This window comes from Tachyglossus aculeatus, chromosome X1, assembly GCF_015852505.1.
Source record: "Tachyglossus aculeatus isolate mTacAcu1 chromosome X1, mTacAcu1.pri, whole genome shotgun sequence".
Classification (NCBI taxonomy): Eukaryota; Metazoa; Chordata; class Mammalia; order Monotremata; family Tachyglossidae; genus Tachyglossus; species Tachyglossus aculeatus.
In genome coordinates this window covers 85,359,643-85,383,513 of record NC_052101.1, presented here as the reverse complement: position 1 = coordinate 85,383,513, position 23,871 = coordinate 85,359,643, and the positions used below count along the sequence as shown (strand labels likewise).

General features: G+C 49.3%; 2 protein-coding genes across 2 annotated transcripts in view; one reads left to right on the top strand and one right to left on the bottom strand.

Annotated features, from left to right (window-relative positions):
* TSNAXIP1 (translin associated factor X interacting protein 1) overlaps nucleotides 1-15,333 on the bottom strand; it is a 28,918-nt gene extending 13,585 nt beyond the window's left edge. The window contains exons 1-3 of the mRNA XM_038740118.1: nucleotides 15,079-15,333; nucleotides 2,300-2,399; nucleotides 1,197-1,303 (exon numbers count right to left, since the gene is read on the bottom strand). Of these exons, the coding sequence (XP_038596046.1) occupies nucleotides 1,197-1,303; nucleotides 2,300-2,399; nucleotides 15,079-15,272 (401 nt within the window). The 5' untranslated portion in view covers nucleotides 15,273-15,333. The remainder of the gene's footprint in view (nucleotides 1-1,196; nucleotides 1,304-2,299; nucleotides 2,400-15,078) is intronic.
* Nucleotides 15,334-15,848: 515 nt separating this feature from the next.
* The window catches only part of RANBP10 (RAN binding protein 10), a 105,265-nt gene continuing 97,242 nt past the window's right edge, over nucleotides 15,849-23,871 (top strand). The window contains exons 1-2 of the mRNA XM_038772303.1: nucleotides 15,849-15,926; nucleotides 17,705-17,816. Of these exons, the coding sequence (XP_038628231.1) occupies nucleotides 17,746-17,816 (71 nt within the window). The 5' untranslated portion in view covers nucleotides 15,849-15,926; nucleotides 17,705-17,745. The remainder of the gene's footprint in view (nucleotides 15,927-17,704; nucleotides 17,817-23,871) is intronic.

Genomic DNA, 23,871 nt, shown 5'->3' with positions numbered 1-23,871 from the left:
TGCCCCTTCTCTGCCTAGGTGCTACCCGACTGCTGCCAGCTGCCATTACCAGTAAGCAGAGGCGGCGGCAGCGAGGATGAGGCAGGTGAGCTAGAGTCACTGGGCAGAGAAGGTGTGCAATGGCTTCAGATTCGTCCCCCGTGGGTGCTGGGGCCGGAGCCAAAGGACTCCATGGATCCCAGAGTCGGGAGGAGCGGCATTCTGTAGACAGAGGGTGCGCCGCGCTCCGCCATCTTGGTCCCACAACTGGCCCTTTTCCAGTTCCGAGAGGTGGGGTGGGTTACCTACCGTTAAGCGTCTTGCCCACCAGGGAAAGTTAATGGTGCTGCCCCTGTGGTGACCAGCTCATGGGGACAATCACCTCCTGCAAACCCATGGAGTTGGCACCTATGAAAGCAGTCTTGCGGTACCACCGAACCCCACCCCACTTCCATCCATTCATTCATTCAATCGTATTTATTGAGCGCTTACTGTGTGCAGAGCACTGCATTAAGCGCTTGGGAAGTACAAATCGGCAACATATAGAGACGGTCCCTACCCAACAACGGGCTCACAGTCTAGAAGGGGGAGACATGCAACAAAACAATACAAGTAAACAGGTGTCAATACCATCAGAATGAACAGCATTATAACTATATAAACATCATTAATAAAGGCCAGGCTCCTGTGGCCTGAATCAGGTGATTACGTCAGCAGAATATTTGCGGGAATGGCCATTTAGATGATGAATTACCTGTAACTGAGAACATCTCTGTCTCCCCAGCTAGCCCGCAAGATCCTTGAGGGCAGAGACTGGGTCTACTTATTCTACTGTTCTCTCCCAAGCGCTCAGTACACTGCTCTACACACAGTAAACGCTCAAGCCACACCAGCTGATGGGTTGACATATTGACTGATGATCTGCCTTGAAGCCAGACGACCACCCAACTCTGAGCTATGGCAGTGCCTGCACTCTCTCTGTTGTCAAATGGAAAAAAATGAATGCTGTCATAATGTGTCGATGTAAACGCACGCACGTTTACTGTCACCACCGTAGTATTCGTTAAGCGCTTGCTATGTGCCAGGCACCGTATTAAGCCCTGGGGTGGATACAAGCAAATCGGGTTGGACACAGTCCCCGTCCCACGGGGGGCTCACGGTCTCATCACTTGCAGACTGTCTCTTGGCTTCCTGGAACAGTGTCGGCTTATGCTGACCTTTTACGGGGTCCAGGAGAACAAGGCTTGATGTACTTTAAGACCGTTAGGGTATTTCTGTAGGCGGGCCACGATGAAAGTTGTCCGTCAACTGAAGGCCGAAGAGGCTGAAAGGAAAACAATGGCGAAGGCACCTATTACAAGAAGTTGTTTTTCCTTCCCACCTGAGTTTCAGAGCAAGTCATCTCTGCCTGACATCAGCGATTCTTACTTATTTTTGATCTTCTGGTGGTTTTACGTGCTAAATAGCCTTAGACAATTGGAGGTACGTCTACTTCGCCACCCACCTTGACCCCCTCCTTCCCTTTCCCCTCCTCCCCATCCCCCCGCCTTACCTCCTTCCCCTCCCCACAGCACCTGTATACATGTACATATGTTTGCACATATTTATTACTCTATTTATTTTATTTGTACATATTTATTCTATTTATTTTCTTAATATGTTTGGTTTTGTTCTCTGTCTCCCCCTTCTAGACTGTGAGCCCACTATTGGGTAGGGACCGTCTCTATATGTTGCCAACGTGTACTTCCCAAGCGCTTAGTACAGTGCTCTGCACACAGTAAGTGCTCAATAAATACGATTGAATGAATGAATGACCTCTTGTCCACGTCCTGCCTCTGGTCTGGAATGCCCTCCCTCCTCATATCCGCCAGACAATGACCGTCCCGCCCTTCAAAGCCTTATGGAAGGTACATCTCCACCGAGGCCTTCCCTGACTAAGCCCTCCTTTCCTCTCCTCCCACTCCCTTTTGTGTCACCCTGGCTTGCTTCCTTCATTTCTTCCTCCTCCCAGCCCCACAGCACTTCCGTGCCTATCTACATATCTGTAATCTGTTTATATTAAAGCCTGCCTCCCCCCTCTAGACCGTAAGCTCCTTGTGGGCAGCGAATGTGTCTGCTTATTGTTGTACTGTACTCTCCCAAGTGCTTAGTACAGTGCTCTGTAGTGCTCTGTACCACTAGTGCTACTGCTACAGGAGCCTCCACAGGTAGCAGCTCTGTCAAGGCGGCTCTGCTTCATACCGATGAGCCAAGTTTCTCAGGTCCCGGGCAGTTTGACATGGTGCCGAGAACCTGGGCCCGACCAAAAACATCCACTCACCGGAATCTTCACTGACGGGGTCTTCTGGCACTCTGGTTTTTTGTTGAGGTGCAGGGGATGAGAAGGGTCTATAAGTGTAGCCATAGGTCGGAATTGGTTTCTGTTCACAAGAAGGAAAAGGGACACTTGACTAAACGAGCAGACACCTCTACACTGCCGAGGTAGGGGAGCGTGGAATGACTGTAATGGCTTGTAACAACTGCTTCATTCCCAGCTCAGTGGCAAATCCTGCCCCCAAAATGGGGGAATTTGGGTCTGGGCCCCACCCCTTCCGCCACCCTTGAGTCCCAGCAGAGAAGCTCTCCATCCTGGCCAGTCCAAGGCATTAGGGAAGGAGTGATGCGTCTATTTCAGGTGGGACACAGTACCTGGTCCCACAGAGGGCTTACAGTCTTAAACCCCACTTTACGGATGAGGTAACAGGCACAGAGAAGGGAAGTGACTTACCCAAGGTCACACAGCAGACAAGTGGCAGAGCTGGGATTAGAACCCAGGTCTTTCGGACTTCCAAGGCCTGTGCTCTTTCCCCCCTGCTTAGCCAAACTTCTATTCCTCCGGTGATTCCCATGTCCGCAGCCCCCCCAACTACTGCAAATGTTTAACTCCCTCTTGAAGTGCCCAGTGCTCCCACCGCCTCCCTCCCTAGCCCCTCGTGACCTCAGCTACATTTTTCATAAAACCAAAACTATCAGACACGAACTATCATAGTTCACCCAGCACCTGCTCTACACCGCTCTACCACCTCCCTCCTCTTCCTTCCCAGCCGTCTCTCTCAGGAGACTTCCTGTCCCCTCAAACACCTACCCCTTCTCACCAGTGTTTCTCACCCCTTCCCTTCTCACCCTTTAACGATGAGGATAATAATAATACTAATGGCATTTGTGAAGCACTTATTACGTGCCAGGCACTGAACTAAGTGCTGGGCTGGATACAAGCAAATTGAGTTGGATACAGTCCCTGCCCCACATGGGGCTCACAGTCTCAATCCCCACTTGACAGATGAGGTCACTGAGGCACAGCGAAGTGACTTGTCCAAGGTCATACAGCAGACAAGTGGCAGAGCCAGGATTAGAACCCACGGCCTTCTGACTCCCAGGCCGGTCTTCTCAGCAGGGGCTCCTACTTTCCTCCCCTCCCTCACCATGATCTTCAACCTCTCATTCTCTGATGGCTCCTTCCCCTCCGCCTTCCAACAAGTTCAAATCTCTCCTATGTTTCCCACAGGTCTCTCCAGCTACCACCTCATCCTCCATCCTCCTGGTTCCATTCCTGTCCAGACTCCTCAACTGAGTTGCATTCACCCGCTACTTCGTTTCCTTTTCGGCAATTCTCTCAGACCAAACACAATCAGGTTTTCGGCCCCTCTCCCTCTGCTGAGACTCAGCCTAGCCAAGTCCCCTGGCTTTAACTCTGTCCTAATCCTCCTCGACCTTCCGCCTCCCTTCCCCACTGTTGACCACGTCTTCCTCCTTGAAACACGATCAGACAGATCTTGGCAGGCTGACACGGTACTCTCCTTTAAAAATCAATCTTTCTCAGGCTCATTCATCAGCTTCTCTTCCACCGCTCATCCTCTAAATGTGCACGGCCCGCTAGGTTTGGTTCTGGGTTCCCTATTTATTCATATTAATGTCCGTCTCCCCGGCTAGCCTGTAAAAGTCACTATGGGCAGGGAAGATGTCTGTTAATTCTGTGGCATTGGACTCTCCCAAGCGCTGAGTACAATCAGAGAAGCAGTGTGGCTAAGTGGCAAGAGCACGGGCTGGGGAAGCAGGGGTCACGGGTTCTAATCCTGGCTCTGCCACTTAGCTGTGTGACTTTGGGAAAGTCACGTCACTTCTCCGTCAGTTACCTCATCTGTAAAATGGGGATTAAGATTGTGAGCCCCACCTGGGACAACCTAATAACCTTGTATCTCCCCCAGGGCTTAGAACAGTGCTTGGCACATAGTAAGAGCTTAACAAATACCATCATCATCATTATTATTATTACAGTGCTCTGCACATAGTAAGCTCTCAATAAATATGATTAATTGATTGGTCCCAGGCTCACGCTCTTTCAAGTAAGCCATGCTGCTTCTCGTAAAATAGCACTTCTATGCTATATTATGCATTTCTCATAGCACTTGATATTCACCCCCACCTCCAGCCCCACAGCATTTACATACATATCTTTATTCTCTCCTGTTTCCTCTATCTCTCATTTATTTTAATGTCTGTTTTCCCGAGTCGATTGTAAATTGTTTCAATTAGCTCACTGTGGGCAGGGAATTTGTCTTTTTACTGTAATGGCATTTTATAATGGCATTTATTAAGCGCTTACTATGTGCGGAGCACTGTTCTAAGCGCTGGGGAATTTACAAGGTGATCAGGTTGTCCCACATGGGGCTCACAGTCTTCATCCCCATTTTACAGATGAGGGAACTGAGGCCCAGAGAAGTTAAATGACTTGCCCAAAGTCACACAGCTGACAAGTGGTGGAGCTGGCATTTGAACCCATGACCTCTGACTCCAAAGCCCGTGCTTTTTCCACTGAGCCACGCTGCTTCTCTTTTCACTGTTATATTGTAGTCCCCTAAGCGTTTAGTACAGCACTTTGCACACAGGAACCACTCAATACAAATGAATGAATGACTACTGTACTCTCCCAAGCACTTAGTACAGTGCTCTCCCCACAAGAAGTGTTTAATAAATACCATTGCTTGAATGCAGCATAGTCTAGTAGATAGAGCACAGGCCTGAGAGTCTGAAGGATTTGGGTTCTAATCCCGGCTCTGCCACTTGTCTGCTGTGTGACCTTGGGCAAGTCACTTAACTTCTCTGGGCCTCCGTTACCTCATCTGTAAAATGGGGATTAAGACTTTGAGCCCCACGTGGGACAACCTGACTGCCTTCTATCTACCCCAGGGCTTAGAACAGTGTGCCAAGGCACAAAGTAAGTGATTAATAAATACCATTATTATTATGTGGGACAACCTGACAACTTTGTATCTACCCCAGTGCTTAGTACAGTGCCTGGCATATAGTAAGCGCTTAACAAATACCACTAAAAAAAATCAACTCTCTCCTTAACTTATCCTTGCTCCTCTCATAACTACATCCTGGTTCACATGCTCTGTTCTTCTCATGTCAACCTACTCACTGCGCCTAATATTCATCTCTCCTGCTGCTGACCTCTTGCTCACTTCCTCCTTTCTGCCTAGTACAGAAGGGAGCGTGCTAGTTAAGTGCTTAGTACGCTGCTCTGCACACAGTAAGCGCTCAATAAATACGACTGACTGAATGAAAAGTACTCCCTTCCCCGCTTCATTTCTGGCAGCCTGCTGATCTCCCTATCTTTTAGGTCCTTCTGAAATCACATCTCCTCCGGGAGGCCCTCCCTGGGTAATCTATCATTTCCACACCCTAGTCCCCTCCCAGTTGCCAATTCAGCGCTTCCCTCCGCTCCCTTCCCCGGTTGTACTTTTAGACGCATCTTTACGCGCTATTGCTTCTTTCTGCCTGTTACTTATTTTAGTGTCTGTCTCCCGCACTAGACTGTAAACTCCTCGAGGGCAGGGATCACCTCGTCTTAACCCTCTTGTACTCTCTCAAGTGCTTAGTGCAGTGCACTGCACGGTGTAGGTGCTCAATAAATATTATTGATGATCGGCAAACTTGAAGATTACACCTCAGACTCCAGCTCACTATTAAAATTTCTCTAATTCTCCAAAGTGGCTATTTCTCCCTACCCTTTGTTTACTATCTTTTAGCCAGTTTTCTATGACAGAACATTCTCTCCAATCTCACGAATACTCAGGAAAAAAAAAGTCTTCGGTGTCAACACTGGTTAGAGGATTTTTGAAAATCTCATCAATGGTATTTATTGAGAGCTTACTATGTGCAGAACACTGTACTAAGTGCTTGGGAGAGCATGATACAATAGAATTACCCCATGCTGAGAAGCAGCGTGGCTCAGTGGAAAGAGCACGGGCTTTGGAGTCCAAGGTCATGGGTTCAAATCCCGGCTCCGCCAACTGTCAGCTGTGTGACTTTGGGCAAGTCACTTCACTTCTCTGTGCCTCAGTGACCTCATCTGTCAAATAGGGATGAAGACTGTCAGCCCCCCGTGGGCAACCTGATCACTCTGTATCCTCCCCAGCACTTAGAACAGTGCTTTGCATGTAGTAAGCGCTTAATAAATGCCTTTAAAAAAAAATTAGCAGGCACATTCCCTGCCCATGAGCTTAGAGTCTAGCGGGGGATACAGACCTCAATATGAATAATTTATAATATATAGTTTAAAAAAGTGCTGTGGGGGCGGGGTGAATATCAAATGTCCTAAAGTCACAGATCCAACTGCACAGACGACACAGAAGGGAGAGCGAGCCGGGGAAAAGAGGGTTTAATCAAGGAAGGCCTCTTGGAGGAGATGTGGCTTTAAAATACTGAAGTAGCATTTTGCCCCCCAGCTCCCTTCTCGCCTTTTTTTTCTTTAAATGAGATTTGTTAAGCGCTACGTGCCAGGCACTGTACCAAGCACTGGGGTAGACACAAGCTAATCAGGTTGGACACAGTCCATGTCCCACACAGGGCTCACAATCTTAATCCCCATTTTACAGATGAAGTGATAGAGGCATAGAGAAAGGTCGGGGGAGACAAGTGCCCATCACTACCTGCATTTTAGTTCTAACCCTGTTCTCCCTTTGCGTGAAAGGCTGCCTCAATCTCCCTAATCCACGCTAGATAAATTACTGACCTCGTTACCCAATCCCTGTCCTGCCCCCGACTTCCCCATCACGGTAGACAACACCATCTTCCTCCCTGTTTCCCAATCCAGCAACCTTGGCATTATCCTCCACTCACCTCTCTTATTCAACCCACACAATGTCACCAAATTCTGTTGGTTTTTTAACCTTCACAGCATCGCTAAAATCCGCCCTTTCCTCTCCATCTAAACTGCTACCACGTTAATCTGAGCGCTTATCCTATCCCATCTTCATTACTGCACCAGCCTGCTTGCTGACCTTCCTGCCCCGTCTCTGCCCACTCCAGTCCACACTTCACTCTGCTGCCCAGATAATTTTTCTAAAAAAAAAAAATTAAAAAAATTCAGCCCACGTTTCTCCACTCCTCAAGAACCTTCACCTCTGCCTCAAACAGAAACTCCTCACCCTTGACTTTAAAGCACTCAATCACCTTGCCCCCTCCTATCCTACCTCACTGATTTCCCACTACAACCCAGCCTGCACACTTTGCTCCTCTAAAGACACTGTCCCTCAATGTCGTCTGTCCCACCACCAGCCCCTTGCCCACGTCCTGCCTGGAACTCCCTCCCCGTTCATTTTTTAAAAAATGGTATTCGTTAAGCGCTTACTACACGCCAGGCAATATACTAAGCACTGGGGCTGATCAACCAATCGATCATATTTATTGAGTGCTTACTGTGTGCAGGGTTGGTATTCTATTTATTTATTTATTTTACTTGTACATATCTATTCTATTTATTTTATTTTGTTAATATGTTTGGTTTTGTTCTCTGTCTCCCCCTTTTAGACTGTGAGCCCACTGTTGGGCAGGGACTGTCTCTATATGTTGCCAATTTGTACTTCCCAAGCGCTTAGTACAGTGCTCTGCACATAGTAAGCGCTCAAAAAATACAATTGATGATGATGATGATGACGACCTCGGGCAAGTCACTTAACTTCTCTGCGCCTCAGTTACTTCATCTGTAAAATGGGGATGAATCAATCATTTGTATTTATTGAGCGCTTACTGTGTGCAGAGCACTGTACTAAGCACTTGGGAAGTACAAGTTGGCAACATATAGAGACAGTCCCTACCCAACAGTGGGTTCACAGTCTAAAAGTGAGAAGCGGCGTGGCTCAGTGGAAAGAGCCCGGGCTTTGGAGTCAGAGGTCATGGGTTCAAATCCCGGCTCCGCCAACTGCCAGCTGTGTGACTTTGGGCAAGTCACTTAACTTCTCTGGGCCTCAGTTCCCTCATCTGTCAAATGGGGATGAAGACTGTGAGCCCCGCGTGGGACAACCTGATCACCTTGTAACCTCTCCAGCGCTTAGAACAGTGCTTTGCACATAGTAAGCGCTCAATAAATGCTATCATTATTATTTAAAAGGGGGAGACGGAGAACAAAACCAAACATACTAACAAAATAAAATAAATAGAATAGATATGTACAAGTAAAATAGAGTAATAAATATGTACAGATGAATAATAATAATAATAATGTTGGTATTTGTTAAGCACTTACTATGTGCAAAGCACTGTTCTAAACGCTGGGGTAGATACAAGGTAATCAGGTTGTCCCACGTGGGGCTCACAGTCTTTAATCCCCATTTTACAGATGAGGGAACTGAGGCCCAGAGAAGTGAAGTGACTTGCCCAAAGTCACCCAGCTGACAAGTGGCGGAGCCGGGATTTGAACCCACGACCTTCTGACTCCAAAGCCCGGGCTCTTTCCACTGAAGACTGAACCCCACGTGGGACAACCTGATGACCTTGGATCTCCCCCCCCACACACACACACTGCGCTCAGAACGGTGCTTGGCACAAAGTAAGCGCTTAACAAACACCACCATTATTATTATTATTAGGTGCTCAATAAATACCACTGACTGATTGATTGATTGGTTGAATGAATGAATGAATGCAGGGGCCATTCGAGGACTGGGTTAGGTGGGAAGGGAACAATGTGAGGGAAAGCTCTGTAGGTGGCGCTGTTCCCTCAGAGCCAAATCAGCAGGAGCCAAGGCGGAGAGGCCACTGGGGAAGCAACGCCTTGGAAGGAGGGATATAATGCACAAAAGTTACTGCTGTTGAGGCATATAATGCACAAAAGTTACTGCTGTTGAGGCACAAAATGCACAAAAGTTACTGCTGTCCATCGTCTAACACTTCACAACGTGGCCCAGTGGAAAGAACCCGGGCGAGGGAGCCAGAAGGATCTGGGCTCTCATCCTGACTCTAGCACCTGTCTGCTGTGCGGCCCTGAGCAAGTCACTTCACTTCCCTGGGCTTCAGTTTCCTCCTCTGTAAAATGGGGATTAAGACGGTGAGCCCCATCAATCCATCCATCGTATTTATTGAGCGCTTACTGTGGGCAGAGCGTTTGGGAAGTCCAAGCTGGCAATGTACAGAGACAGTCCCTACCCAACAGTGGGCTCACAGTCTAGAAGGGGGAGACAGAGAACAAAACCAAACATATTAACAAAATAAAATAGACTAGATATGTACAAGTAAAATAGAGTAATAAATATGTACAAATCAATCAATCGTATTTATTGAGCGCTTATTGTGTGCAGAGCACTGGACTAAGCGCTCGGGAAGTACAAGTTGGCAACATACAGAGACGGTCCCTACCCAACAGTGGGCTCACAGTCTAGAAGGGGGAGACAGAGAACAAAACCAAACATATTAACAAAATAAAATAGACTAGATATGTACAAGTAAAATAGAGTAATAAATATGTACAAATCAATCAGTCGTATTTATTGAGCGCTTACTGTGTGCAGAGCACTGGACTAAGCGCTTGGGAAGTACAAGTTGGCAACATACAGAGACAGCCCCTACCCAACAGTGGGCTCACAGTCTAGAAGGGGGAGACAGAGAACAAAACCAAACATATTAACAAAATAAAATAGACTAGATATGTACAAGTAAAATAGAGTAATAAATATGTACAAATCAATCAATTGTATTTACTGAGCGCTTACTGTGTGCAGAGCACTGAACTAAGCGCTTGGGAAGTACAAGTTGGCAACGTACAGAGACAGCCCCTACCCAACAGTGGGCTCACAGTCTAGAAGGGGGAGACAGAGAACAAAACCAAACATATTAACAAAATAAAACAGACTAGATATGTACAAGTAAAATAGAGTAATAAATATGTACAAATCAATCAATTGTATTTACTGAGCGCTTACTGTGTGCAGAGCACTGGACTAAGCGCTTGGGAAGTACAAGTTGGCAACGTACAGAGACAGCCCCTACCCAACAGTGGGCTCACAGTCTAGAAGAGGGAGACAGAGAACAAAACCAGACATATTAACAAAATAAAATAGACTAGATATGTACAAGTAAAATAGAGTAATAAATATTTACAAACATATATATATACAGGTGCTGCGGGGAAGGGAAGGAGGTAAGACGGTGGGGATGGAGAGGGGGGCGAGGGGGAGAGGAAGGAGGGGGCTCAGTCTGGGAAGGCCTCCTGGCGGTTCCAACCTGATTAACTCGTATCTGCCCCAGCGCTTAGTACAGTGCCTGGCACACAGTAAACGCTTAACAAATGCCATTAAAAAAAAAAAAGGAGCATTGGGGACCAGGAACCAGGAATAGTAACAGCCATACTTGGATTTGTACCTTTTAGTCACCCCTCCCTCAGCCCTACGGTACTTATGTACATATCCATAATTTATTTATTTATATTAATGTCTGTCTCCCTTTCTAAACTGTAAACTCACTGTGGGCAGGGAACATCTCTACCAACTCTGTTATATTGTCCTCTCCCAAGCACTTGGTACAGTGCTCTGCACACAGTAAGAGCTCAATAAATACCATTGATTGATTGATACAGTACTCGTTCAACTCTTACTACATGCCAAGTCCCGGGGGAGAGAGGTAGTGGATTCATCTGGGGCACAGTTCCTTACCCACAAGGGGTTCACAGTCTAAGGGGAGGGGTGGGGGCAGGTATTTCATCTCCATTTTACGGATGAGGAAAAGTGAGGCCCAGAGAAGTTAATTTGTCCAGTCACATAGCAGGCAAACGGTGGAGCAGGGATTGAACCCACATCTCCTAGCTTTCAGGCCTGTGGTCCTGCCACTGGACTACCCTGCCTACGAGGGATGAACACTTGGGAGAGTACAACAGAATTATCGGCCAAGATTCCAACCTTCTAGGATCGTACAGTCTAGTGGGGTAGACAGACACTAAAAATAATTTACAAATAGGAAGAAGGAAAAGGGGTTCGGTACATGAGTCAGTGCTTCAATACTGGGGTGTGTAAAATATGTCTCAAGGTGGCAATTGTGGGGTGATGTAAACAGGGCAAAATTACAAATTCATCATGGCTGGAAATGGGCTCTCGTTCCAGCCCAGAACCTATTCAGCAGTGTGGCCTAGTGGGAAAAGCACAGGCCTGGGAATCGGAGGATCTGGGTTCTAATCTCAGCTCTGCCACTTGCCTGCTGTGTAACCTTGGGCAAGTCATTTAACTTCTCTGTGCCACAGCTGCCTCTTTTGTAAAATGAGGATTAAGACTGTGAGCCCCATGTGGGACACGGACTGCGTTCAACCAGGCTAGCCATTCACTCATTCAATCGTATTTATTGAGCGCTTACTGTGTGCAGAGCACTGTACTAAGCGCTTGGGAAGTACAAGTTGGCAACACTGAGACGTGTCCCCAGGACTAGGTGGCAGGAAGTGGTTTCCGTTGAACTCCGGTGCTCGATCCCCGTTGAGCCCAGGAGGGCCGAGACCCCACAACGCTGAAGAAATATGATAAGATGGACGAGGAGTCCGGCGAGTCTGGGGATGAGGGTGGCAACGCAGAGGCCCTGAATTCCCGAAAGAGCTGTGCCACCTCCCGGGGCGACGAAGTCCGCCCTGCCCAGTATGGTCTGGGCCATGTAGAATGGGGAGCGGTTTGGTGACATCATCATCAACTGTATTTATGTACTGTGCAGGTGCACACAGTAAGCGCTCAATAAATATGATTGAATAAATGAATGAACATATAGAGACGGTCCCTACCCAACAGTGGGCTCACAGTCTAGACTGCAGTGCTCAGTAACAGTGCCTGGCACATAGTAAGTGCTTAATATCATTTTTTTAAAAAAGGCACGTCAGTTAAATGAACTTCCCTGCCTCACATATCACCCCCACAGCTGTGGTTCCCCGGGGGCCCACTACTGGGGCCATGTTCTTTTCTTCCCTACAACACTTATGTGTATACGTGTAATTTATTTATTTATTTATACCAATGTCTGCCTCCTCCTCTGGACTGCAAAATTCTTGCTGTGGGCAAGGAATACATCTACCAACTCCGTTATATTGTACTCTCCCAAGGGTTTAGTAGGGTGTTCTGCACCCAGTAAGTGCTCAATAAATACGACTGATTGATCGAAGGTCACAGCCCTCACATAGGCCACTGAAGAAGCCTACAGCGGCAGTCCTCTAGACGGAAAGTTCGATGTGGGCAGGGAATGGATCTCTCAACTCTGTTATATCGTACTCTCTCAATCAGTCAATTGTTTTTAAGCGCTCACTGTGTGGAGAGCACTGTACTGGGAGACTACAACAGTGTAACAGGCACAATCCCTGCCCACAACAAGCTTACAGTTTAAAAGGGGAGACAGACATTAATATAATGACATTATAGATATGTGCAAAGCGCTGTGGGACTGGGAGGGGGGGAATAAAGGGATTAAATGAGGCAGAAGGGAAAGGGAGAAGAGGAAAGGAGGGTTTAGTCAGGGAAGGCCTCTTGGAGGAGATGTACTTTTAGTAAGGCTTAGAGGGGCAGGGGATAATAATAATAATAGCATTTGTTAAGCGCTTACTATGTGCCAAGCACTCTTCTAAGCGCTGGGGGAGATAGTAGGTAATCAGGTTGTCCCACACGGGGCTCACAGTCTTGATCCCCATTTTACAGATGAGGGAACTGAAGCACAGAGAAGTGAAGTGACTTGCCCAAAGTCACGCAACTGACAAGTGGCGCAGCCGGGATGAGTACTTGTCTGTTGGATATGAGGAGGGAGGGCGTTCCAGGCCAGAGGCAGGACGTGCCCGAGGGGTCGGTGGTGAGATGGATGAGACTGAGGCACAGTGAGAAGGCTTCAAGGCTGTCCATCGCCTCGCCCCCTCCTACCTCACTTCCCTTCTCTCCTTCTCCAGCCCAGCCCGCACCCTCCGCTCCTCTGCCGCTAATCTCCTCACCGTTAGGCCTCGTTCTCGCCTGTCCCGCCATCGACCCCCGGCCCACGTCCTCCCCCGGGCCTGGAATGCCCTCCCTCTGCCCATCCGCCAAGTTAGCTCTCTTCCTCCCCTTCAAGGCCCTACTGAGAGCTCACCTCCTCCAGGAGGCCTTCCCAGACTGAGCCCCTTCCTTCCTCTCCCCCTCGTCCCCCTCTCCATCCCCCCATCTTACCTCTTTCCCTTCTCCACAGCACCTGTATATATGTTTGTACATATTTATTACTCTATTTATTTTACTTGTACATATCTATTCTATTTATTTTACTTTGTTAATATGTTTGGTTTTGTTCTCTGTCTCCCCCTTCTAGACTGTGAGCCCACTGTTGGGTAGGGACTGTCTCTATATGTTGCCAGCTTGGACTTCCCAAGCGCTTAGTCCGGTGCTCTGCACACAGTAAGCGCTCAATAAATACGATTGATTGATTGATTGATAGCATTAGAGAAGCGAAGTGTGCGGCCTGGGCTGTAGCAGAAGAGTAGAGAGGCCCGCCTCTATATGTTGCCAACTTGTACTTCCCAAGCGCTTATTACAGTGCTCTGCACACAGTAAGCGCTCAATAAATACGATTGAATGAATGAATGAATGAATCATCATCATCAATCGTATTTATTGAGCGCTTACTATGTGCAGAGCACTGTACTAAGCACTTGGGAAGTACAAATTGGCAACATATAGAGACAGTCCCTACCCAACAGTGGGCTCACAGTCTAAAAATGAATGAATAATGAATGAATGAATGAATAAATAAGAGGGGACAAGATGATTGAGGGCTTTAAAGCCACTGGTGAGGAGTTTCTGTTTGATGCGGAGGTGGATGGGCAACCACCGGAGGTTTTTGAGGAGTGGGGGGCACCTGGCCTCAATGTCTTCGTAGAAACACGATCCGGGCAAGCAGAGTGAAATGTGGACTGCAGTGGGGAGACACAGGAGGCTGGGTGCTCAGCAAGGAGGCTGATGATGATGATGGCATTTATTAAGCGCTTACTATGTGCAAAGCACTGTTCTAAGCGCTGAATGCGGTAATCCAGGCGGGACGGGGTGCAAACGCTTGGATTAACGTAGCAGCAATTCGGATGGGGAGGAAAGGGCTGATTTTAGCGAGGTTGTGAAGGTCGAACCGACAGGATTTAGTGATTTGTGCTCTGCACCTAGTAAGCGCTCAATAAATACGATTGATGATGATGATGATGATGATGATTTAGCTCCCAAGCGCTCAGTAAATACGCTCGATTGCTCGATCGGCCTACGGGGCTCTAGTCAATCAATCAATCGTATTGATTGAGCGCTTACTGTGTGCAGAGCACTGGGCTAAACGCTTGGGAAGTACATGCTGGCAACGTAGAGAAGCAGCGTGGCTCAGTGGAAAGAGCCCGGGCTTTGGAGTCAGAGGTCATGGGTTCGAATCCTGACTCTGCCGCTTGTCAGCCGTGTGACTTCGGGCAAGTCACTTTTAGACTGTGAGCCCACTGTTGGGTAGGGACCGTCTCCATATGTTGCCAACTTGTACTTCCCAAGCGCTTAGTACAGTGCTCTGCACATAGTAAGCGCTCAAGAAATACGATTGATGAAGTCACTTCACTTCTCTGAGCCTCAGTTCCCTCATCTGTAAAATGGGGATGAAGACTGGGAGCCCCCCGTGGGACAACCTGTTGTCCTTGTAACCTCCACAGCGCTTAGCACAGTGCTTTGCACATAGTAAGCGCTTAATAAATGCCATTATTACTATTATTATTATTACAGAGAGACGGTCCCCACCCAACAGTGGGCTCCCCGTCTAAAAGCCTAAAAGCCGTCGCCTCACCTCCTGGCCTTCAGCAGCCATTTGTAATCGGGTTCGGAAGAGCGGCGCGGATGGAGGGCCGTCGGTGAGGGCTTCGGCCACGGCGTCTGGTCCGCAGTCCCGGGGTCCCGGCCATTTGCCGTCTCCTTGGCGACGGAGCCCAGGGAAGCCCCCGTCTCCTCCTCCTCCTCCTCCTCCTTCCCCGGTTCATCCATGCTCCCCCTGTTTGGCGACCAAATGGACGAGTGCTGGAGCCCTCGCCGACAGCGGGGGCCGCGACGACACAAAGGGGGGGGCGGCGGCGGCGGCGGGGGGCTCGCTCAAACGGGCGCCCACCGTAGTAGAGGCGGGGGAAGCCGACGGGCCCTCGGGACTTGTAGTTTTCAAAGCCTCCACCGCCCCTCGATTCTGCCGCGGAAGAGGGCGGATCGGGACTACATCCCCCAGCGTGCCCCGCGGGGCCGGAGGAACGGGGAATTGTGGGATGTGTAGTTCGCGGCGCCGCGCGCCCCTTGGAGATCGCCGGGGGCCGGAACTCGGCTTCCCGACGGGCTCAGCGGGCTGGCAGGCGATTGGCTGAGGGAGGCGGCTGGGGCGCCTCGGCCTACCCCCGCCTCGCGGTGACACAATAGCGGCTGCTTCCAAGATGGCGGCGGCGGCGGAGCCGGGAGCCGGGGGCTCCCAAGCGGGGGACCCCGGCGCCGCCGGTGGGCTCCCCCCGCCCGGGGAGCAGGAGCTGAGCCGGCGCCTGCAGTGTCTGTACCCGGCGGTAAACCAGCACGAGACCCCGCTGCCCCGCTCCTGGAGCCCCAAGGACAAGTATAACTACATCGGCCTCTCCCAGAACAATCTCCGCGTCCACTACAAAGGTACCGGGGTCGACGGTGAAGGCGGGTTGGAGACGAGCCCCGACTTCTGGGCCCGTCCCTCGGGGCCAATCGATCGATCAATCGATCGATCGTATTTATTGAGCGCTTACTGTGTGCAGAGCACGGGTGGATTGTCTAGCCAGGTGATGGTGGGAAGCAATCAATCAATCAGTCGTATTTATTGAGCGCTTACTATGTGCAGAGCACGGGTGGATTGTCTAGCCGGCCACCTGGGCTGGTGATGGTGGGAAGCAATCAATCAATCGTATTTATTGAGCGCTTACTGTGTGCAGAGCACGGGTGGATTGTCTAGCCAGGTGATGGTGGGAAACAATCAATCAATCAATCAATCGTATTTATTGAGCGCTTACTATGTGCAGAGCACGGGTGGATTGTCTAGCCGGCCACCTGGGCTGGTGATGGTGGGAAACAATCAATCAGTCGTATTTATTGAGCGCTTACTGTGTGCAGAGCACGGGTGGATTGTGTAGCCGGCCACCTGGGCTGGTGATGGTGGGAATCAATCCATCAGTCAATCAATCAATCAATCAATCGCATTAATCGAGCGCTTACTGTGTGCAGAGCACTGGACTAAGCGCTGGGGAAGGACAAGTTGGCAACACCTAGAGACAGCCCCTACCCAACAGTGGGCTTACAGTCTAGAAGGCTGCCTTTCAGCGGCCTGGCGGTCCCCAGCTCTGATCATCTCAGCGTCGACCTCTCACCCCTGAAAAGACCGTTGTTGGCTGCTTTTCGTTCGTTTTGTCTTTTTTTGGGGGCGGCGGAGGGGAGAAGAGGAGGTGGCCACCTTACATAACGCCGCTCTGGCTAGGCCCAGCCTGGCCACCCGGGCGAGCCCCAGGCTCAGGGCCCCATTGTTCTCCCGGCCTCCAGCTGGCCTTGGGCAAGCTATCTGCCAGTTTCCAGGAATGTCTGGGGCCAAGGTGACATACCAGAGAAACCCAGCCTTCATCTCGCCTCCCACCCCGATTAGCTAGACGTCCCAGGAAAAGACCAGACCACCTACATCTGGGTGTGCGTACGGGGACCAGAAAAATGTCACCCGTCCACCCTCAAACTTCTCTCCCCACTATCGCCCCAAGGGCCCTGGCAACACCACCTCCTGATCAATCTTAACGCAAAACCTCGCGTTGGGGATTGCGGCTCCTCGGTTTACTTGGAGTGGTTGGTCGGAACGCTTGTTTTGTTTTTCCTTCGGCATACTAAAGAGGTGAGACAAAGGAAAACCTGCAGCTGCGTATACTGTAGGTCACCTCTATACGGTGGCAGTGTAGGATCACGTTATTAACCGACGGACGGAGCTGCCGTCTAATGCCTTTGCGCATCAAATAAGGAATGTCTTTTGTCGCGGTGGGATGACAGGTTGTTCGAGTAGACTGAGAAGCGGCGTGGCCTAGTGGGTAGAGCACGGGCCTGGGTGGCAGGTAGACCTGGGTTCTAATCCCGGCTCTGCCACTTGTCTGTTGTGCGCCTTGGGCGAGTCACTGGTCTGTGCTTCAGTTACCTCATCTGTAATATGGGGATTAAGGCCGTGAGCCCCCTCTGGGACAAGTACTGCTTCTAATCTGATTAGTTTAGATCTACCCCAGTGCTTAGTACAGGGCCTGGCACACAGTAAGAGCTTAACAGATACCACTGGAAAAAAAAAACACACAACAAAAAAAACCTCAGTTATTGTCTTGGAACACAAGGACATGGGGTTCCCCTTTGTTTAGTTCCTCCTTAAGAGACTTCTTACCTCTCTCCTCTTCATCTAGGTCACGGCAAAAATCACAAAGATGCTGCGTCAGTTCGAGCAATGCATCCAATACCTGCTGCCTGTGGCATTTACTATTTCGAAGTGAAGATTGTCAGTAAAGGTAGAGATGGGTAAGTGAACCTCTTAACGTGAATCTACAGATTGCATTTCCAGCCGAACTCGGCCTAGCTATTCTTGTTTGGCAGGGTTAGAGGTCACCCAGCTGACACCCGGGACCAACGTTTTCTTAGGAGCTAGGCCGTCATAGTCAACAGGTGGCAAGCTGATAACGTATGTGGGAATGAGATGTATTTCTGAGCTGCTGTTTACTCTGTTGGTTGTAGGTATTTCTTTTAATAATGTTTCATGAACTGGCAGGTCCTAAACTGGGGGAAGGAGATGATGTCATAAGCAAGGAACCACTGGGAGATTATAAGCCCCCCCCCCCCGTCTTTTGGATGAAGACTTTACCTCCTTAAAGCCTAGAAATTCAGGAAATCTTCTGGGATGCCGTTTCTCCTCCTCCTCCTCCTCCTCTCCTCAACCCATTCAAGTGCTTAGTACAGTGCTCTGCACACAGTAAGCACTCAATAAATACGATTGATGATGATGATTCAAGTCTGTTCCCTTGAACACATGATTAAGTGCCAGTTTGTAGGGAAACCTCCGACTTCTTCTCTGGATCATCCCTTGATCCATGAGATAAAATGCTCCATTTACAGCCCTCTGGCACTGAAATCTGTAGGATTCCCCTTCCTGACTGGGATGTGGTGGTGCAGAAGGGGAAATAGGACAGTTTGGGTCTGGTGTACACGAGGTGGACTCAGAACTAGATGGAGTCAGGATGTGATCGCTGATGATGTGGTGGCTTTGGGTGTTTTAGAGTGTCTGGACAAAGGATGCTCGTGGTGAGGGCATATGCTGTTTCCTTAGATTATAGTTCACCAGTGGGGAACCTTTGTGGTTAGGGTGCACAGGGACTTGGGCTTTGTCAGCTTTTTATCCTTTGAATTGCTTCTATCTATTAGAAAAGCGCCATTTTTGCAAACTGGGGGGGCTAAGCATTAGTTCAGCTGCAGCTCTAAAGTAGCAGAACAAACGATCTTGCGCCAGAAGGCTCTGTGGTGGAAAAGTCTCTAGGCTTTCTTCGTGCAGCGTGGCGTAATGGATAGAGCACCGGCCCGGGAGTCAGAAGGTCAGGGGTTCTAATCCCAGCTCCGCCGCTAGTCTGTTGCGTGACCTTGAGCAAGTCACTTCCCTTCTCTGGGCCTCAGTTCACTTCCCTGGGCCTCGGTTCACCCATAAAAGGGAAATTGAGACTGTGAGCCCCATGTGGGACAGGGACTGTGTCCAACCGGATTTGCCTGTATCCATCCCAGCGCTTAGTACAGCGCCTGGCACGTAGTAAGCGCTTAACAAGTACCGGAGTTATCACTGATATTCGAAAGAGTTGATATCAGTTCTGTTTGAGCCAGCAAAATGGCTTCCTTTTGGTGCCATTAGTAGCTGATGACGGTAGGAATTGCAGTGACATAGAGTGCCCAGTGCTATGAATCAGCTGCTGTTTTTGTAGTGAGTCCTTGAGAGCCACCCTGCTTTTCTGAGAAGAAGACTATGGGTTCTTGCGATGTTTGTCGTTAGAAGAAAGGGCACCCAAGTGATGGCGAAAGGGTGGAGCTGGGCCAGAGAAGCCTTAAAGACGTTGAAGTGAAGTTTTTCTTAAGATTAGGACATTACAGCATCGTACTAGGTACGGCAGCACGTGATCCTGTTAAGTCTGAGCTCTCTGTGATGAAACACTCAGGGTGGGGCTGGAAAACAGATACTCTAGTATTACCCTAAAAATAGCTTGAAACATCATCCAGGCTGGGCCCCTCTGACAGCTCATGTGTTGCCGTTCCCAAGAGCGGCAGGCCGGGGATAACCTGAATCGAGGTCCTCCTCGCCCCTTTGTGGGTGGGCGACCGTTTGTTCTTATAGTTGTTTACCGATGCTGGAAGCTCTGGCTACTCCTCAGGCCTTCGTGACGGTGCCAACCTCTCCTCCAGCCGCTGACCGAACCTGTTTATACCCCGGGACCGGGAACTTGAAAATCCAATGGCAGCTCAGCATCCGGAAAGACCTCGGAGCCTGGAAATTAACTTTATTAAGGAGAGAGATGGCATCCATGAAGTGCTTATCATCACCATCAATCGTATTTATTGAGCGCTTACTGTGTGCAGAGCACTGTACTAAGCACTTGGGAAGTACAAGTTGGTAACATATATCAAGTCGTAAGCACTGGGGTAGATAGAAGCAGCGTGGCTCGGTGGAAAGAGCCCGGGCTTTGGAGTCAGAGGTCGTGGGTTCAAATCCCGGCTCCGCCAGTTGTCAGCTGTGTGACTTTGGGCAAGTCACTTCACTTCTCTGGGCCTCAGTTCCCTCATCTGTAAAATGGGGATTAAGACTGTGAGCCCCACGTGGGGCAACCTGATCACCTTGTATCCCCCCCAGCGCTTAGAACAGTGCTTTGCACATATAGGAAGCGCTTAACAAATGCCATCATTGTTATCATTATAGAAGATAGGTAGACTGGACACAGTCCCTGTCCTACACGGGGCTCATCACCCAAAAGTCGCAGTCGTATTAAGCGCTCCCTGCGTGACAAGCACCGTACTAAGCGCCAGGAGAAAATACACAGGTGGGAATTGAACACAGCCCCTGTCCTTCATGGTGTTCACAATTTAAAAAGGGAAGGAGAACAGGTGCTTTCTCCTCATTTTACAGAAGGGGAAACTGACGTTCAGAGAAGTTAAGTGACTTACCTAAGGTGTCACAGCAGACATGAGGCGGAGCTGGGTCTAGGACCCTGGTCACCTGACTCCCAGTTCCCGCATGAAACTCCTTACCTTTGGCTTTAAGGTACTCAATCAGCTCTCCCCCGCCTACCTATAATAATTAATAATAATACTTATGGTAATTGGTTAAGCACTTACTGTGTGCCAGGCACCGTACAAAGCCCTGGGTGGATCCAAACAAATGGGGTTGGACACAGTCCCTGCCCCACGTGGGGCTCACGCTCTCAATCCCCATTTTACAGGTGAGGGAACAGAGGCCCAGAGAAGTGATGTGACTTGCCCCAAGGTCACACAGCAGACAGGTGGCAGGACGGGGATTAGAACCCGTAACCTTCCGACTCCCAGCCCCGTGCTCTGTCCACTGCGCCATGCTGATTGTCAGCGACAGCCCAGCACACAGCACGTCGCTCCTCTAAGTCCGACCTGCTCATTCGACCTCGATCTCGTCTATCCCACCGCCGCCCCCTTACCCCCATCCTCCTCTGGTAGGGAACTATCTCCCTTTTCAAATCCAACAGACAACCATGCTGTCCCCCTTCAAAGCAGTACTAAAGCTACATCTCCTCCAAGAAGCCCCGAACCCTCGTTTTCTCACCCTCTTCGCCCTCCACATTCCTGTTCCACTTAGGTCTCCACCCCTTAAGCACTTTGAGACTCACCCCAGCCCCGCGGCACTTACGTATTTCAATGTGTGTCTCCCCCTGTAGATTGGAAGCTCCTCGAGGGCAGGGATCACGTCTACCAACTCTATTGTAGTGTCTTTTCCCATGCACTTAGTACAGTGCCCTGTATGCAATAAGTGGTCAGTAAATCCCACCGATTGAGAAGTAGCAGACTCTTAACTGTTCTCCTTCAGATCTGGTTGCTCTGCGTTGGGGTCTGGAGAAATCGATCTCTCTCCTCTTTGCCCCGCTTAACGGAAGTGTTGTGGGGCTGAGGCTGGGGTGAATAAAGGGTACAAATCCAAGTGCCTGGGCAGAAAACAACTTAATCACAAGCTAGATATCAAACCGGGCAGCCATCACTTAGTTCCTCTAAACGACCTCTCGCCATTTTTGCCCACAGAATATTGGTCTGGATGGCCCGTTGGACTGCCGACAGTGGGCTTGGGTTGTAGGATGTTAAAGGGCAGAGCCTGATGCTGAGAGAGCCCTTTCAGAAGTAAAAATGAGCTGGGCCGGTTCAATCCGTTGTATTTTCAAACTCCAGTCTTGCTGTCTCTTGAAAGACGAGGGGCAGGAGTCCCACATGCCGTGAGGAGATGAATTGAATTTTCTAAGGAGGCTCTGCCAGCCATTTGGTGACTTGGAGATGTCATGCATTGCATTCCTCTAGAACGTAAGCTCGTTATGGGCGGGGGACGTGTCCGCTAATTCTGTTGTACTCTCCCCAGCGCTTCGTACAATGCTCAGTAAATAAGTACAGTGCTTAGGAAGTGCCCAGTAAATACCACTGATTGATAAATTCTCAGTTAGGCCTCCTCATTGCTGTTTCTAGAACATGGAAAAATTTTCTTGTGGATGTGCTGGGGGTGGCTATGTAGATTCCCTAGCAACATTATCTTACTGAGCATAATTGCCTTTCAAATGAAAGGCTTCAGCTCTAAGGAACCTCCCCTAATGAATTTCAATTCGGTCGTATTTACTGAGCGCTTACGGTGTGCAGAGCACTGTACTACGCGCTTGGAAAGTACAATTCAGCAACAAATATCAATCAATCGTATTTATTGAGCGCTTACTGTGTGCAGAGCACTGTACTAAGCGCTTGGGAAGTACAAGTTGGCAACATATAGAGACAGTCCCTACCCAACAGTGGGCTCACAGTCTAAAAGAAATATGGAAATCAATACCGTACTGAGCTCCTCAGCTCAGTTCAGGACCATCGACTTGGATCTGAAACACTGTAACAGGGTTATCACCAATCAGTTGATGGTATTTGAGTGCTTGCTGTGTGCAGAGCATTGTACCAAGCGCTTGGGAGGGGACATAGAATTGGTAGACATGTTCCCTTTCCTGGTTAACTCGGAGTTTATTTTTCGCGACAGGCTCTCAGGGTAGGGAGAACTGCTGCAGACCTCTTACTGACTATGGATCATGAAGCAGAAATTCAGGAGTCAGTTTCTTGGGGATTTGGGGGAGCAGTTGGTTATTTGTCATCCAGATCTGTCATCACTGGGGCACAGTGATGTCAGAACATGGGGTAAATTGACCCATGATCTTGAACCAATAGGTTATCTGTTTTTGCTTATTCAAAAACTGACTGTCCTTTATGAGGTTGGTGGTGCTTTGTGTGTTTGTGCTGGGGGAGGGCGGGAATCCATTGACTGGGAGGGCACAGGACGGTGGTATGTATTTTCGCTATTGCTCTAGCGGTAGCAACCTTTTCTAGAAATTGTGTTACCTTATGGAATCAACCTGAAAGTTTTGAAGGAAGGTGGAAGGGAAGACACGGGACAACTGACCATTTCTTTTCTCACCGGCTGCCGCTATGCTTCTGGCTAGGCTCTCCAGAGCTCTCTCCTTTCAAGGAGCGCAGTTAGGCAGTGGCAAGAAATGATGCCCCTGCCCGTACCAGCCATGCCTGACCATACTTAGAGGTAATCCCAGTGCCACTGTAAAGCAGGGGTTGCATCTTGTTAGTACCCCCATCGTGAAGAAAACCCACATTGTAGTACCCATCCCATGTCCAGTGTGGGACTAGATTGTATCCATCTAGACTGTAAACACCCCCCCCCCCCCCCGCCAGCAGACCGTAAGCTCATTGTGGGCAGGGAATGTGTCTGCTTATTGTTGTATCGTACTCTTCCAAGACCTTAGTACAGTGTTGTGCATACAGTGTGTGCTCAATAAATCCGATCGATTGAATGAATACGTGCTTACATAATTGCGCCTTCCAACACCACATCATGCTGAATCAGTCAATCGTATTGAGGGCTTACTGTGTGCAGAGCAACATACTGAGCGCTTAAGAGAGCACAATATGACAGACACGTTCCCTGTCCACAACAAGCTTGCATTCTAGTGGGGGAGACAGACATTGATATAAAGACAGACATTAATCTGCTGTTGGAAGACCATCCCCTGATTCTGTCGTCATGTTTTATCCAAAATGTGAGGGAGAACACTTGTTCTGGTAGAGCTGTATTACCCAACCCCTGACCCCTTGCGCCAGGAGGACTCGTTCCCCTGGTTGAAAACTTTTGCGCTGGCCCAGGATTCGGGCCAACCAAAATGTAGCTTTTGAGCAGTTGGTGAGCAAAGAGCCATTCGAACCGTTTAAACACACAGAGCCTACTCTTACCGATGTTTTTTAAGCATGCCGCTCATTCCACCCCCGCTCCGGGTTCCAG